The sequence below is a fragment of the Lampetra planeri genome, chromosome 16, assembly GCF_965212315.1.
Source record: "Lampetra planeri chromosome 16, kcLamPlan1.2.h2, whole genome shotgun sequence".
Taxonomy (NCBI): domain Eukaryota; kingdom Metazoa; phylum Chordata; class Hyperoartia; order Petromyzontiformes; family Petromyzontidae; genus Lampetra; species Lampetra planeri.
The window spans coordinates 7820657-7836905 of record NC_136122.1 but is presented as its reverse complement, the minus strand read 5'-3'; the positions used below and the strand labels follow the sequence as shown (position 1 = coordinate 7836905).

General features: G+C 45.0%; 1 protein-coding gene across 8 annotated transcripts in view; it reads left to right on the top strand.

Moving 5' to 3' along the window:
• Window positions 1-16249, top strand: part of TSPAN18 (tetraspanin 18) — a 46547-nt gene that overhangs the window by 9216 nt on the left and 21082 nt on the right. For 2 of the 8 annotated variants that reach the window (XM_078601465.1, XM_078601464.1), the window contains exon 1: window positions 12680-12941. The exons of 3 other annotated variants lie outside the window; for them this stretch is intronic. In XM_078601465.1, the coding sequence (XP_078457591.1) occupies window positions 12695-12941 (247 nt within the window). In that variant the 5' untranslated portion in view covers window positions 12680-12694. Of the gene's footprint in view, window positions 1-12679; window positions 12942-13208; window positions 13511-16249 lie in introns of those variants that run through there. 3 more of the 8 variants (XM_078601470.1, XM_078601468.1, XM_078601472.1) reach the window with 3 other exon arrangements.

Sequence of the window (16249 nt, the reverse complement as noted above, 5' to 3'; positions counted from 1 at the left end):
TGTATTAATAGTATCCTGTGGCTTAATGTCCATTGCAGTGCTTTTTAAAAAAAATGTCATATTAACATGCTGCACTGGTACGTAATCATTAGGTTGGGTTTTATTTGGTACTAATTGCATGTAATGTTGCATGGCCAGTTTAACATGTAGGCTTTCGCGACCAGTATTATTCATAATCAACGTTTTTGGGTTAGATCGCGTTATTTATAAATGTGTCGTAACCCTCCACCACCCGACACGGCCAATCAGCAAAAAAAGTGTCACGTTGACAAAAGACAAATAGTTCACTGCTTTAGCCCACCGGTGTGTTGAAGCGTGAAACCACAACATTTACATTTTTTTATTTTGCATGGCCAGTTAGAAGAACACAGCACGCGTGCATTTGCGCACCGTGTCCATTTTTTCGTGTTCCCTTTGCAATTTGTCGAGGCGGAACGTTTTTGTCAAAAAAGAAACAGCACGCACGAGTTGCAGTGGCTTCTGCTTCCTGTCTCCAGGAAAGCATCGAGACTCTTGTGGCTGTTGGCGATCACAATTCGGGAAAACGTACGAGGTTGGAGGGCATATTCAGAAATGCGTGCCAGTCCTCACGGAGACTCAACGTGAACGCGGTGTTGCCATCTTTGGCTTCATTGAAACCAGGTCGGGTCGATGACCAGAAACTCTTCCGACCACCCGGTCCACCACATCCAGTATACCTATCGCCATGGCTGTGGCTACTCGCCACGTGCCTGTTCCTACGAGTCAGAGTGCCTGTTACTCGTCGCGTGCCGATTCTAGCGGCGATTCAGAAATTATTTTGCGGGAAATTCATGGCTTGGTCAAGGTTCAGGGCAGTGATTCCATTCGTAAATCGACGATTATTTTTTTCTTCAGACATAGCGAATCGTGGCATTTCTAGTAGCACCAGGGGTGACATTAATCCATTACATGTAAGATATTTTAAAATGAATGTATCGTGAGATTAAGTATTGATATCAATCAATTATTCGATGCATCACTCGAAACCTCAACAATATTTGTTTTGGAGTAATATATTTTATCTTGTTTATCGAAAATACAGCATCATCGTCAGCCAAGATTAACATAGCTATATAAGAAGTTAGTACACACATGAAGCAATGTTTGAATTACATTAGTGCGCAGATTTGCAGAGGTGCGTGTGTGTAGAGTGCTCACGATGCCTACGCTACTTTGATCTATGGCTGTTGTCCAGTGCATAAAAACATTTGACTCAAATTTCAACGTTGCTGTCACCTCTACAATCACCTCTTGCCCATCTCCTTCAGGGTTGCCAGTCAAAATTAATGAGCCAGACGAAACGTGTGTTTGTTCAGACAATATGCACTTTTTTTCTCTCACCACACAGATGGCGTTGGAGTTCGCTTAAATATATAAGCAATTGTTTTACAAACTAGATTCGAAGTTTTCGTGACTGCAGGAATTACTCGTTGGTTATTTCGGTAAAGTCACGTGGAAAATAAAATCAAATAATAATAGAATACGACTTTTCAGTTGCAACATAAGCATGTAAGAATGAATGATAAAACACAGACACGGAAACAACACAGGCAGACACACATGCAGAGAGAGACACACACAGAGACACACCGAGCGTGACACACACCAAGATAAAACACTTTATTGAAAGAACCAAATAGCAATTGTTTTACTTTACCAGGTACACTGAACTACGTAGCTCTCTTTCAGAAGAGACCCGGCCACAAATGATAGCCCAGCGAAGTAGCTATTCACGTGGACATTTCTCGCAGTTTATACTCCAAACGCGTGATGTTGATTATAAATGTGGAGGGGAAAACCGGAGGACCCGGAGAAAAATCCATGCCACCATGGAGAAATAGAGAGACACGCAAACTCCAAATATACAGGCGTCAGGGTTGGGATCGAACCCACGACCTCCCGCATACAAGGTGAGGAAGTTAACATCCCACCACGCCCTATGGTGGAATATGCTTAGGATCTGTTTAATATCAAGTTCTCAGGCTCTCAGCCCCCCTATAATGCCCGCTCAGATGGTATGTGTCCTTCAAAAGAAACCCAGCCTCCATTATAGTGGGGTTTTGCCATCGAGAGCAGTGTGGTACTGCATGACTGAGAGCACCTCTGTATATGATGGCAGCGTGAATCAAGCGTTAATTTTGAGTGTCATTCATATAAGCCACATGGCTCTTTGGGTTGATGTCAAAATTCTCTCCCATGTAACGTTTGATTGGGTATGAATAAATATAGAGAAATGTCCAGAACATTAGACAGGCTTTGCGAGAGGTGTGGTTAAAACAAAGAACAGGGGTTTATATTCCCATTGCCAATGTGCTTGCTCATGGGCTGCCGAGATCCTGGGCTCGAATCTGGGCAGCCAAACATCATTCAACTTGGGCTTTCAAGTATAACGAGTTTATGATCTCTGCCTGGTTACCAATGATGGTACAAATATCTATCAGAATACATATTCTATTTGGTTTTGCACTTAATTCAATATTTTATAGTTCTGTGAATTCATAAGATATGGAGTTGGCTGCCATGTGATGAACAATTTTATTGCAGAGGTGTGGGAAAATGTAACACCTACTGTTCAAAAAATATAAAGGCCACTTGAAGGATGTTTCCTAAACGAATCTATTTTATTTTATTTACCAGGTAAAGCCCACTGAGTTACAAGCTATATTTCAGAGGTGATCTGGCCACACATGAAAACTCATCGAAGTGGCTTCTATCGTCACGTGGGATGTATACGAGCAGCAAATAAATAAAATGCATGTTTCTAAATGTGGAGGACAAAATAGGAGGACCCAGAAAAAATTGTCACACGACCACCACGGGGAACACGCGAACTCCAGATGTACAACAACAGGTCTCTTTAGGGTTGGGATCAAACCCACGATCTCCTGCATACCAGGCGAGGGAGATAACATCTCACCATCACTGCAGCGACAAGTCCCGTGAAAAATGTCTTTTGCAACCTATCTCTACTGCATCTCACTGCACTGCAAGATTTCTGAATGGATTCTCTCCCTCGTGACATAATCACGGCACGTTTGGAATACATCGGGGGGGGGGGGGACGTATCAAAGTAAGATTAAGAAAACAACAATGGAGTAGAGATGTAAAGAATATATCACTAAATTCCTAGAATCGTATGTTTTAGCTGTGGGATACGGCATAGTTCAAAAGTAATTGCATTTATAATAACCAAGCAAGGAATGTAATTTACCATTATCACCGCACTGGGAAAGGTTAGTTTTTAAATTGTACGTGATTAATAATTAGAGATAGTGAACATATTTTTCAAAAAGGAGTATGGACAATGGACATGAAGGAGCCCATGTGAAGAAATTATGGTTAGGGCTCAACTGTTTATTTCTATCTTGATTTGAAGCTTTCGTGACTGCAGGCATCCATACTTTTTGGTTCTTTCGGTAAAGTCACGTAGGTAAAAAATAAAAACAAGCGTCCGTCATCAAGTGATGACGGACGGATTTTGTTTATTTCTAACACACAAGGAGACGGTGCACTCAAAGTGCGGCACAAGGTGAAGATGCAATGAAATCACCGTGTTGGTAAGCACAATGGCGGAGCCAGGATTTTCAGGTAGGGGGGGCAACCCCTCCAGCAATGAGACATGATAGAGGAGTTGTTAGTAAGTAAGGACTTGTCCCTTGCTTTTTATTCGACGCGTGTGCGGCGATGGCGCAGCCATCGATAGAGGATCGAAGTCGAACCGCGTGTGATCGGCATCGCGCTCGCTGAAGGTGAATGCCTTCAGGGAAGTCGTGGACTGTATACGCAATTGCGCAAAATTCTGAGTCACTTGTAACTGCTTTGCCGTTACTTAATGTCAATTATGGACTCAGACTATTGTCATATCATCTCATAGAGTCCCTGGCACACAGTGGCAGTGGGGGTCGCAAAATACCGATTTTTTACTAATAAACCCCAATGATCCGATGAAAATTAGGGATTTCGATCGGATCATTGGGGGGAAGGGGCACCTGCCACCCCCCCCCCCTCCCCCACTGGCTCTGCCAGTAGGTAAACATGATAAAGAATCAGTCCATATCTCTCTACATAAATAACAAAAGGTAACATGAGAGATGTCACAGTTGTGGGCAGATTAGTTCTCATCACAACACTTTTCTTTTCTTTCGTATGGCATGTAAGAAACCGTTTGTAATAGACGCCACAGTTGAACGTTGAGGTCCATCAACCAATCCAAGGCGACAGTAAGACGCCGTACGGATTGCAGCGATGCCGCCAGGGTGGGCGCGTGGCTGATGGCGCTACTCGTCGATGATGCGTTTGACGGTTTGGGGCTTCGTCGCAGTTTCGACGATTCTTTGATTTCCCCGTTGATGGAACAACGTTTACGACGATGGACACGTCCCGTGCTGCGTCCGAGTGCAGTTCAGCGTGCTCCACAGCCGTCGTGGATCAACACTTCAGGCGGGGCAAATGCAACTCTGGTCGTGCGGAAACAAATTGTCGTGTTTTTGGCTTTCGCTTGGTGTTGCATTGTCCGCTTCGCTTGCTGGCCGCTTCTTCAAGGATGCTTGAAGTCAGGGCCTTGGAGCGAAACGTTGTGGACATCGTGCCAAACAAACACGCGGCACGAGTTGATAACACGTCGGAGAACTTCGTAGCACAACTGTGACATCCTACACAGGGATATTAAGCTGCGGTGACGAAATACCGCTGCCATCCAACTTACCGCTCCTGGATGTAAGATCTGAATTGCTGACCCCCTGCTCATAATTATAAATTATTTATTTATCCAGGAATGCCACACTCAGTCGTAGGACTCCTTTTCAGGAGGGCCCTGTCCCATTGGGTTTTTTTCGTTATTTGAAGAATATTTTCATCCGATTAATGACGAGTTGCGTTAATTATACACGTGGGAGGAAACCGGAGCACCCGGGTAGAAAACTCACGTGGCGCGAGGGGGCAACACTCGATCCCCGTACAGATGGAAACAGATGGCGCTTGGTCCACTTGCTGCACCGTTCCTTTCCTGGCTCGCCAGGGTATGGCAACCCCGACACCCACGGGAAGAGAGATTCACGGCAGCTGTGCGGTGATCCGCCAACCCTCGCCTCCACATCGCTGGACTTCTAGGCGTGTGGCCACACTGCCCAGCTACCAATACAACCAATCAAACCCATAGGGTGCTTCATGTAACGCCTGCTAAAACACTGGTGTACGTTTTTTATTTTCTTCCCCTCATAGCCGCAGGATTTCGTACCGCATTGCCAACTGAACAATGGTGAAATGCTTCGTGTTGCCAAGAAGCCACTGAGTTTTATTTTGGCTCCCAGCTTGTTTACTTCTGGCAACATTTATTGTCTCTGTGGACTCATTGCAGTTTGAGGTCTCTCCTGGGGTCAGCTATAAAATAATAAATACGCGAAATCCACACGGAGTTTCTCCCCCTATCCCCCCCCCCGCTCGTTTGTTGTAAAAGCATGGCCGTGTTTTCCAGTCAACGAACCAATTATTTGCGATAGCAAAACGGAACCACGTGTATCTTCCCTCAAGATGAACAGTGTTCCACTGTACACACAACCCCTCCTAATTGCCAAAAAGCGGCCGGGCTGTCCACCGAATCATTGTTAGTTCAGTCTGCGTGGGGTGTGTTTGGTCTTGCGATTGTGTGTCTAACACTGGGACGTTTGCGGTCAGAGGTGAAAGAGCCAAAATAATCAGTGCCCCTTTTGTTCCTCCTCCTCCTCACTTCTGAAAATTGGCAAGCTGATGTCTGCACGCCACATGCACACGGCGCCCCGAATCTGCATACGAACTGTCCAGCGCGCGACAGGAATACTACACTCGCTCGAGCTAAAGCCGGTGGGGTCAGCAGATTAACCTAAATGGCTCCATCTGTTCGGTCTTCTCGCTAATGCGGGCCAAGCCTCGGACCTCCGAAATCTGTTCTCACTTAGCGGAAGCCGAACATTTTCAAAGGGCACGACATATTTGCTGGTTTTCTGTTACTGTACGAGATTAATTTAATGGGGGGGGGGGGGCATTCTGCCGGGGTGAGGTTAGGACACTCGAAACAGGCAGCTGTGCAATTAGCTACTAATTTAACTCGCAGGAAAACTGGATTAATTGCATTAAGGAAACAATTTGCTACATCCATTACGGTAACGAGATGATGACCAGACAGGTGAATGATATATAATCTGCATGCAATGGAGTGCTCAATGTACGTTTTTAATGGCATTTGTCACGTGCTATTTGATTTTTAAATATTAGGCTCTCATCTGCTTAATCGAAGGACGTAAATAAATACATTAATCGTAATATTAATTTACATAATAATCGATTATTATTTTTGATTGCCATTTTGTATTTTCTTTCGTGCATTTTTGTTTTGGCATTTTATTAAGTCCAGATGGGCATATGTTACAATGCACAGGAAGGGCGCTGTGGAACTGTAGGTTGGTGTTCCTTCCTAAGCAAAGGCCTTCTGTTGTACGTCTCAGTCATCGGTGTATTTACGAGCTGGCATTGTTCTACATGCAGCCGTCCATCCAGCACAATGAAGAGCATTACTTTGATTGAGCACAATTGCAATTTTCCACGACAAGAGAACATGGATTATGTTTTTTTTAATCCGTCTAACGGCAGCATTTTAAAAAAATATTAACCCGTAAAAACAAAGTTTTTCACTATAAATCCTTTATATGCGTGGCGGCTAGAGTCCTCTCGTCCTCTGGCTTGAGATGGCTGCCACCTATGGGTCAGATGATTGCCTGCCACCATTAAGCAATTGGTAATTAAATATAATTTTTTTTCCTAAAAAGTGTAAAGTTATGGAAATTTGTTTTCACGAAAATAAATTGTCACGCACAACGAGTCTGTGTGCAAAATGTCAGCTCGATTGGATCACGGGAAGTGGGTTAAAAAACGACCGAAAGATTTGCACGGTCGTAAGCGCACAAGCAAGCAAGAACTTAATACAAAGGATTTAAAAACAGTCTCAAACGTAATGGCAGTGCAAATCGTTCTCCGGCGGAGGTGCAACCCTGCATTTGTTTTTTGTCGTGCCACTGCCGGCAGAAGCGTCTCCAGTGGAGGCAGCAGCAGGACCTTCAAGTGGATGGTATTTGGCCCACACCTCCACGCTGGCCAGATACAATCGACCGCACGTAACCTGCCGAGTAGCGCAACCGTCGTAAACCCATTTATACTGCCGGGTAGACAGAGGTGGGATTTATTTTAAGAAACTCGCCGTGTCGCCACAGTCCTCCTGGGGAGAACAAGCAAGTGACCTCTGGTTTGCGAGTCGTGTGCTAACCATTACACCGTCGCAATGACCCTCTTAGAACGGACATTTTCTAATCGGCGCTGCGCAGGCTGTGTTTGTGTGAGTGCGGTTTACCAGACTCATCTGTCCGTAGACATATCTCATCAGGTCTCTTGTTTCACCGCCAACATCAAATCCCGGAGCACGTCATGGGACACGTCCATGATCTGACCATGAGCTGATCTGGCTAAATCTCATTAGCGGGGACATCTTTGTATTTATCGGCGGGTTGTGTTTAGCAGTTGTGCACATTAAGGGCTAATTAAATAAATAAACGTCTGAAAACGTTGTGGGAAATGTCCGTGGCAAAGTGGCCAAATTGGCACAAGACCCCAGAGTCAGCTTTTCAACCTGAGTTTATGAGAAATGTAGAGTCAGCATACAATTGCCGCATGAGTACAAGACAAGCTTGAACAACTTTTGTTTATTAATTGAAAGTTGTGGAGTATTTATATTGTAGATTTGAAGCTTTCGTGACTGCAAGGATTCATATTCTTAGGCTTTTTCGGTAAAGTCACGTAGGTAAAACATTAAAATTAATAAAAGTAAAATAAAATTAAAATAAAATAAAAATCACGACGTTTCGGAGGCAACACAAGCTTCCGTCTCATTTACTTGATACAGCAAGCGTGCTGTGACGGTTCCACCTGAAGACAGAAGCTTGTGTTGCCTCCGAAACGTCGTGATTTTTATTTTATTTTTTATTTTATTTTACTTTTATTCATTTTAATTTTTTACCTACGTGACTTTACCGAAAAAACCGGAGTATTTATATGTGTATGCTTGTTGAGTTGTATTAATTCTGACTCTTGTCTTGTATGTGAATAAGATCAATTTGGCGCTTCCAGGCACTCTGCCGGTAACTCGATTATGCAAAAGGCTCAGATAATACGCTGAAGTCACTGCCAGTTACGGACCACTTCTCTTAACCATGAAAACAAATAAAGAGAAGGAAGAATCCGTCCATGGATAATCGGAGTTTTCATAGATCGATGGGTGCCACAGATAATATGAGTCATGGGTAATAGAGCTGTGTTTAAGAAGAGTTTCACACCATATACATAGAACGGCCCACTTCAATAAATGCTTGCTTACTTTCAGAGTAGCTCGGTTGCTCGGAAATCAGAGTGCTCAGCTGATACCGCTGAGATTCTGGGTTTGAATCCAGGCCGATGCCTGATATATTAAACCGGGATTTCAAGTGTACTGAGTTGATGGTCTCAGCCTGGTCCAACGATTGTACAAAAAAACATCTCATTTCATTTGATTCTGCACTTCATTTGGCTATATTCTAACTCTGAGAAATAACAATATCGGGTTGACTGTCATGTGACAAACGTTAATCTCAGTGGCAGGGGAATTAGCAAAGGGATGAAAGGGACCTCAGAAGTGGCTCTGTAATATCTGCTTCTGTAGGCCGTCCTCGACACAAAAATCGTTGCACTGCTCTGCGAGGAATCTAAATAGATTCTTCATCGCATGACACGATGCCGATGGCACAATCGGGATACAATTAGCGAATAACATTAACAATTAACGCGTTATTTATTTTACTCAAATTTGTATTTCCCTCTGAGAGTTGGAGGAACATTGCTGAGTTGTCAGTAGGGGGCACTACGCATAGGTCAGGTCATCGGCCACCCAATATGGGCCCTCTGCAGGGTGTGATGAGCCGCTGAATTGCTGCTGTACTAGTGAATATCCTATCACGTTCAGCAAATAAAGCCAATGAGTATAATGTCCAGTTCTTAGTTGCAAACCACATTCGGTGCTGCAGTGGCAAGAGGTTAACTACCTCGCCTGGTATACATGAGGTCTTGATTCAATCCCGACTCTGACGCCTGTATATTCGGAGTTTGCATGTCTCTCACCGTGGTCGCATGGACTTTTCTCCAGGTCCTCCGGTTTTTCTCTCCACATTTAGAGTCATGCGTTTACAAATGATAAGGATTACTTCATTGGGCTGTTACTTGTGGCCAGGTCGTCTCTGAAAAAAAGAGCTGTATAGCTCAGTGGGCCTTACATGCTTCAGTCGACCATTAAATTGTCTCTTTTTGTACACGGCTCTTCCAAAAATCTACAGCAGAATATAATATATGTAGCCATGAAAACTTCAAATTAAGATCACATTCAATAAATTTGACCGACTTAATTGTCCGATTGGAGCTATACCGATCAGGCAGCACACTTTACGATTCAAGCCAGAATCTAAAGTTCCACTTCCATGTGTGAGCCCTTTGCAAGCTTGTTGTTTTTTTGCATCACGAGCTCACTGGTCGCACCAGGGCCAACAATAAAGCACCCGGCAGCACAAACGCCACGTGCGTGGCGGCCCAAAATCTGGTGTCTGCGTACACTCTCCCCGATTGCCTCTTTACGCGTCGCCAAATGCGTTCGTGTTTCTGGCCACTCGGGAAATGTGTCACTTAAGTACACGCAGCCTCAATTGCGGTCACGCAGGCCAAAGTGTCTCACTGTTGGTTTTCCCCTTAATTGAAAATAAATAAAACAGCTGCACGCATCTATTAACTTAGCGCAGCCGTGCACCGTTGCGTGGGTGTCTCTGAGCCATATCTAAAACATATATATGCTTCAGGCCATCGCCCGTCTGCTACGAATAAAGGCCAATGCCCTTCACGTCGCCTATAATATCCGCATTTCCTCTTCAAGGGGCAGCGCTATTGAAGAACGTGTTTCGAGTACTTGTTGTGTGTGCTTGTGCACCGACTGTCAACGCCGTTCCACGAATTCGTTTTTAACACGTAGGAGGCTTTCGCGAGCAATATTATCCATAATAGATTTATTTGGCGTTAGATCGCGTAAATATGTAAATGTGTCGTTAAAACCCGCCACCACCCAACACAGCCGATCTGTTGTCCTAGTCACACCATTTACAAGCCACAACAGATTGTAAATGTTGTGGCTTGGCTCTCCAACACGCCGGTGTGCTGTACTAGTGACGAATTGGCCACGTTCTGTTTACGTGACAAACCTTACTAGTTGGCTGTGTCGGGTGGTGGCGGGTTTTAACGACACATTTATATATTTACGCGATTTAACCCACAAAACCTCGACTATTAAGAGGCAGTGTTTATCGGCCTCATTATAATCGTGTACAAAGTATGACCAAAATAAATAAATAAATCAGATCTAGGAAGCAAAAGCGACACGTTTATATATTTAGGCGATCTAACCCCAAAACAACCTCTATTGTGGATAACTCGTTTTAATTTCATTGGGGCTGGGTGTCTGGACACTCGTGCCTCCCGCAGTCGCTGCACCACTGAACTGCACCACCAAGTTCTCTTCAAGCTACAACTCCAATGGTTAAATTAGGCAACATATTCAGACTTGTGCTTGTTTACTGGAGGGGGAAGGTGGGGGGTGGGGGGTGGGGTGCTGTTTAACTAATACCCTATAAAAAATGCACATTAAATAAAAGTGCCTCTCGCGAATACAATAGTTGTAAATCGTGGCCCTTCGCCTGTCAGTGAAACGGAAACAGCTGTGCCGTGTGCCCAGCGTTCTTAGACAAAGCCCGTGTCCCACGCTTCCGATCGACTATTGTGGGGTTTTTTTGCTGCCGCGTTTCGTTATTGTTTCGATTGAACTTGGGTTAACCTGACAACACCCTCTTTTTTTTACGCACGACTGCCACGTTTCAATCTTTGCAAAGGAAGACCAGTGATCGTTATGGACGTTATGCAATTAGTATGCCTACACACAGAGGTTGCTGGTTCACTCTCCCGGCCCTCAGCAGTTGAAACGCAGGGGGGAGAAGTTACTTTAAATCCTCCACCGCACCTCTCCCTGTCCACCCAAAATCTTGCGCTACACTTAAGCAGCTCCGATTAGCACGATTGGCTACGCGCGAGACGAAAGAGGTTCAACATACTGCACGTACAATTCATTAACCCCCATTGTCAAACTCAAGAAACGTAAGACGTCCGTCTAATCGCCTTTTAACTATCCCAATAAACAAGCATAGGAATGGATGACAAAGCCGTTGCGGCAGCAACGTTTTGGAACAACCTCGTTTCCTCCCTTAACTTTGTAAAATCTTCCTTCAACAAAAAATTATCCTGAAGCAGATGGTTAGTGCTGCATGCAACTGCGTTTGCGAATGCGATTTGTGGCTTTTATCCTTACCCATGTATTGACAGTTACATTTTTATTTGCAAATTTATTGAGGGACTGTGTTGTCTTGGGCTGGTCTGGGACTCTTTTTGCTGTTGTTTTGCTGCCTTGCCTAAGCTTAGAAATTGGTATACATACCTAAAGACGGAGGCTTGTGTTGCCTCCGAAACGTCGTGATTTAATTTATTTGTTTTCTTTTTTAACCTACTTGACTTTACCGAAAAAAACCAAGAGTATGGATCCTTGCAGTCACGAAAGCTTCAAATCTAGAATACTTACACAATTTGAACTTATATACTTTACTATTTATTTTTAGTGATTTTACTTACTTTAAATCTTGACTTAAAGCTTTCGTGACTGCAAGAATTCATGTTCGTGGGTCTTTCGGTGAAGTCACGTAGATAGGTTCAACCTATTTACTTCCCTTCCCTATACTTTGCACTTATTTAGTTTTGTTTGTGTATTGTTTAGTCGCTGGAACGTTCTCATCCGCCCCGACTGGACATCTGTGAAAAAGAGCTTCCTAGATCATCCGATTCCTCCAGGATCAATCAACATTCTGATTCGGTAAACAGTAAATGTGTACACAATGGTGAATCGACTGGTCACATGACGTCTGGCCAGCGAGGAAGAGTAGGCCAAATACACTCTACGGGCTCTTCTTTCCAGCACATCCGTAAAACAAAAATTGTTGGGTTGTGAATTTCCTATTCTATGCAATAAGTATGCTTGCAGACGTTAAAAAAAAAACATTTATACTCTATGGCTGAATGACTTAATGTTTACACTCACTTTTGTTTAATGCCCTATGCGAGCACACGATTGCCTTATACTGGTTGGTTATCTTAAAATAAACGCTCACATACACACTGGTGAGGTGCAGTGGAGGGAAAAACAAAACTTCCTTCCTATCTGCCCCCCTACTGATAGAGGTACTTTGAAAGTCACGAATTATTTATCAAGAGATATCTCAAAGGAGGAATGTAATCAGGAGCACAGGCACTCCCAACTGGAATGCACCGCTTAAAGATGATAACAACAATACGTGGGGAAAGGGAGGGGGGATGTCGAAACGAACGAAGAGCTGGTGTCATGCTTGCACGCCCTGCGCTGTGAATCTTGGGCCACGTGAGTCGTTCTTTACTGGTGAAGGCTACTGGCGGCTTAGCACCGGTCAGGCGATCGGTTTCACCAACCGAGGCACTCATCAGCCAGCGTGGCCAAAGTCTGTGAATGCACGGCGGGAACGAGTGTATCTCCCCCGACCGCTGGCTGGGCAGCCCGCTTCAGCAGATCTCATACCCTCCTAAGCACGCATTGGCGTCGACGTTGATTGCAACACAACATCACCAATTCACATTCTCCCGAAGCATCCGACTTTGCCACGCTAAAGCCTGGCCTTCTCCCCCCGGTCGCCGCCACCGCCGCCCTCCCCCCGTGTCTCTTTCCTGCCTTCTGCACGTTTCGCAACGACTGCAAGGTCTGTGTAGAGCAGAGCAGGGGGAGGAGGGGGAGGAGGGAGGGAGGGAGGGGAGAGGACGGGAAGTATGATGACTTTTTTTGGGAGCTGGGGGGGGAGGTAGCAGGGGGTTTGGGGGAGAGGATGGAGGGTTGTCGTGGACGTTTCGTTCAAATAGGGGGGAGGGGGGTGAGGGGGGGTGGGAAAAGCTGTGGGGAGGGGGGGGTGAAGGTTTGGGTGCGATGCTTCCCGTTGTTGGATCGGAGCCAGGAGGGAGGGGCCACGGACGCTTGCTTTGGGCTCCATCTGGAATCGTGGTGATGGACAGGCGTGTCCTGTTTTCTTGCTACCGTTTACGAGGGAGCAACCGAACCCAGGGCACTGCTCCGCGAACTCGGCTCCAACGAAGTTTTACTCTTCAGCTAAATGCTTCGTTAGAGTACTGCTAAGGTTCTCGTTAACGGTGGGAGGGGGTTTATATATTTGTTCGTTTGTTTTCAAGAAGCGTTTGGTGCCAAATGTGGCTTTCGCGTGTTCGTAATTGACCCGTTCGTTTTAGGCGATTTTGGTTGTTTTCAATCGACCGCAAGGTAAGAAGAGATTACGTATTTTGTTGTGCTTGGCTAGGAAGCTTCAAACACACACGTGTAATTTTTTTTAAAGTTCGGCCAATGTCGGATGAGAGTTAAATCTCTCACGTATCGTCCTAAATTGTTGCGGTGTTGTAAAAGTTGTTGTAGAATAACGCAAAAGCATACGTCAGTGTTTAGAGATATTGCTCCTTAATATTGGCCTTATGCAGTATTCAATGTAGGCTGTGGCATGTGTATTTGCTATGAGTCTAGCTTGTAGCATATTTTCTTTGCCTAAACTTAACGAAATAATATACATTTGTATAATATCCCATACCATGAACTGAATAAAATTAATAATGAACTGAATACTTTATCTACAATATATAATTGTCATCGAGTGTAATCTTTCTTATTTTGTCTGGTGGGAAGTTGGTTCTCAGGATTTATGTTATCTTTCTAGATTTGAAGTTTGTTATCTATTAAGCAGGTATAACACAATATCAGTCCGTGTTGTGTATATTTTTTTCACCGTTAAAATGAGTACACTATTTCAAGCGGGTTTCCGGTACGAATATATTCGTAGATCTATCACTCTGCCATGTTCTCCATTTGTTGTCTCTCTCTATCTCTCTCTCTCCGTGCGTACATGAGAAGGACATGCTGTGTCTAGTAGACTCATGTCTCGTATTAAGGGAAATGAGACGGGGGCTCATACTGATTTGATTGCGGTGGATAAATGATGCATTTGGCCAAAGCACTGCACTCGAGTGGCTGACATCAGTGGCTAGAGATATCTGAACAGCAGGTCCCGAACTCCCTCGTTCACCAACCTCCACTGGCCATCTTGGTGAAGTATGGTCGAACAACTTCCATGACCAACAACAGCAGTGGGTTAGGTATAAGTCGCCGCGGTAGCGAGATGTTAACTACCTCGCTTGGTATACAGGAGGTCGTGGGTTCGATCTCGACCCTGACGCCTGCTGCTGTATAATTTGAGGTGTGTATGTTTCTCTCTCCGTGGTCGCGTGGATTTTTTTCTCCGGGTTTTCCCTCCACATTTATAATCAACATGCGTTTAGAATATTGGGCTGCTTCTGAAAAAAAAACGATATAGTTTAGATGTTCTTTGGCAACCAAAAAAAAAACTCACGACGTGTCGACTGCAACACAAGAAGTTTTAACTTAAAACTTTCGTGACTGCAGGAATTCATATTCTTTTGTTCTTTCGGTAAAGTCACGTAGATAAAAATATATATCATAATAAAAGTGAGCGTACTGGCAGTCTACAATGTATACTGTAGCCTGGTAGACTCTAGCCTGGTTTTTCTGCTGGTGAGCGTATTGGCAGTCTATAATGTAAACTGTAGCAATTGTTATCAAACTGAACCTGAGTGAGCGTATTGGCAGTCGACGTTTCGGGCACTTGCCATTCCACATGCAACTAGAACACTTTGCAGCAGTTAACGTTGAGCGGAATCAAGTTGGGGGGGGGGGGGGGCGCTAGTCTCTTGCGTTTAACAAGCGAGAGATGATGTTTAAGCGCTGCGGTGATGAAACTGTGTTCACCGTCATGGCGAGAATCCCTCGCTATTAAAGTCGTCACCGTAGAGCACGTCCCGGGGACAATACACTTCCCTGTCTCACACGACTCTGGCTCAACAATACCCTCTCCCTCCCTCCCGCTGTCTCAGCCCCCCCCCCTCTCCACCAGCAGTCTTGAAAACGTCCACTTTGTCGCAATCCTTGTTTTTACGCAAATGAAAACTTGTTTTTACGCAAATTGTAATTTGCGTAAAAATTATTTGGCGATGCCGCATTGGCACAAACGCACACATTCGTTATTAGTCCGCAAATAATTTGAATTTAATGGGTCCTTGCGTCAGGGTCAGATGATTGATTGAGCTGTACCCTAATGTTCACGATTTTTCGGGTGGCGCGGTGGTTGACGCGCTGCGCTGTGTGAACGAACCCCGCGAGCCGAGTTCAATTCGCGGCCACGGCCAACCATCATTGGCCAAGCGGCACACGGTGGCGAGATGTTAACTGCCTCGCCTGGTATACAGGAAGGCGTGGGTTCGATCCCGACCCTGAACTCACGTATATTTGGAGCTTCGCGTGTTTCTCTCCCCGTGGCGGCGTGGATTTTTCTCCGGGTCCTCCGGTTTTCCCCTCCACGCTTTGAATCACCGTCACGCGTTTAGAGTATTTGGCTGCTGAACATTTCCACGCGACCATACGCCACTTCGTTGACCTATCGTTTGTGATGGTCAACGTTGCTTCTGAAAAAGAGCTACATTGCTCAGTGGGCCTTAGCGGGAAGAAACAAAAAATAGTTGAGTTTTTATCAGCCTACCCTGCACTGAGCGATCAGCATCAAGTCTGGTCACACAACAACAACACCCCCCGTCTGGCTGACAAGGAGGCGTGGGGAGGGAGGTCTTCATCTAGCAGTAGGTGGATTGACAAATGTCTGTACAACAGAATCAACATAAAACAACACGACTGCTCTCGCCCCCCCATCGTCTGCCCACCTCTCTCGCCTTGAGGATTCACTTGGCAGCGAGGGCATTTCAGATGATGGTGATGACGACGACGACTGTAATCTCCTCTCCTAGTGGTAGTTAAATGGTCTCACGAGTAGAAACGTTGGGAATCATTGTAATGCGGGGCTTCTGCAACGCCTTCCAAAGTGTGTGTTTGCCCTAGGAAGTATTTAATTACGCAGTATGGAAGCCAACGGGCGTCTAGCGTTAA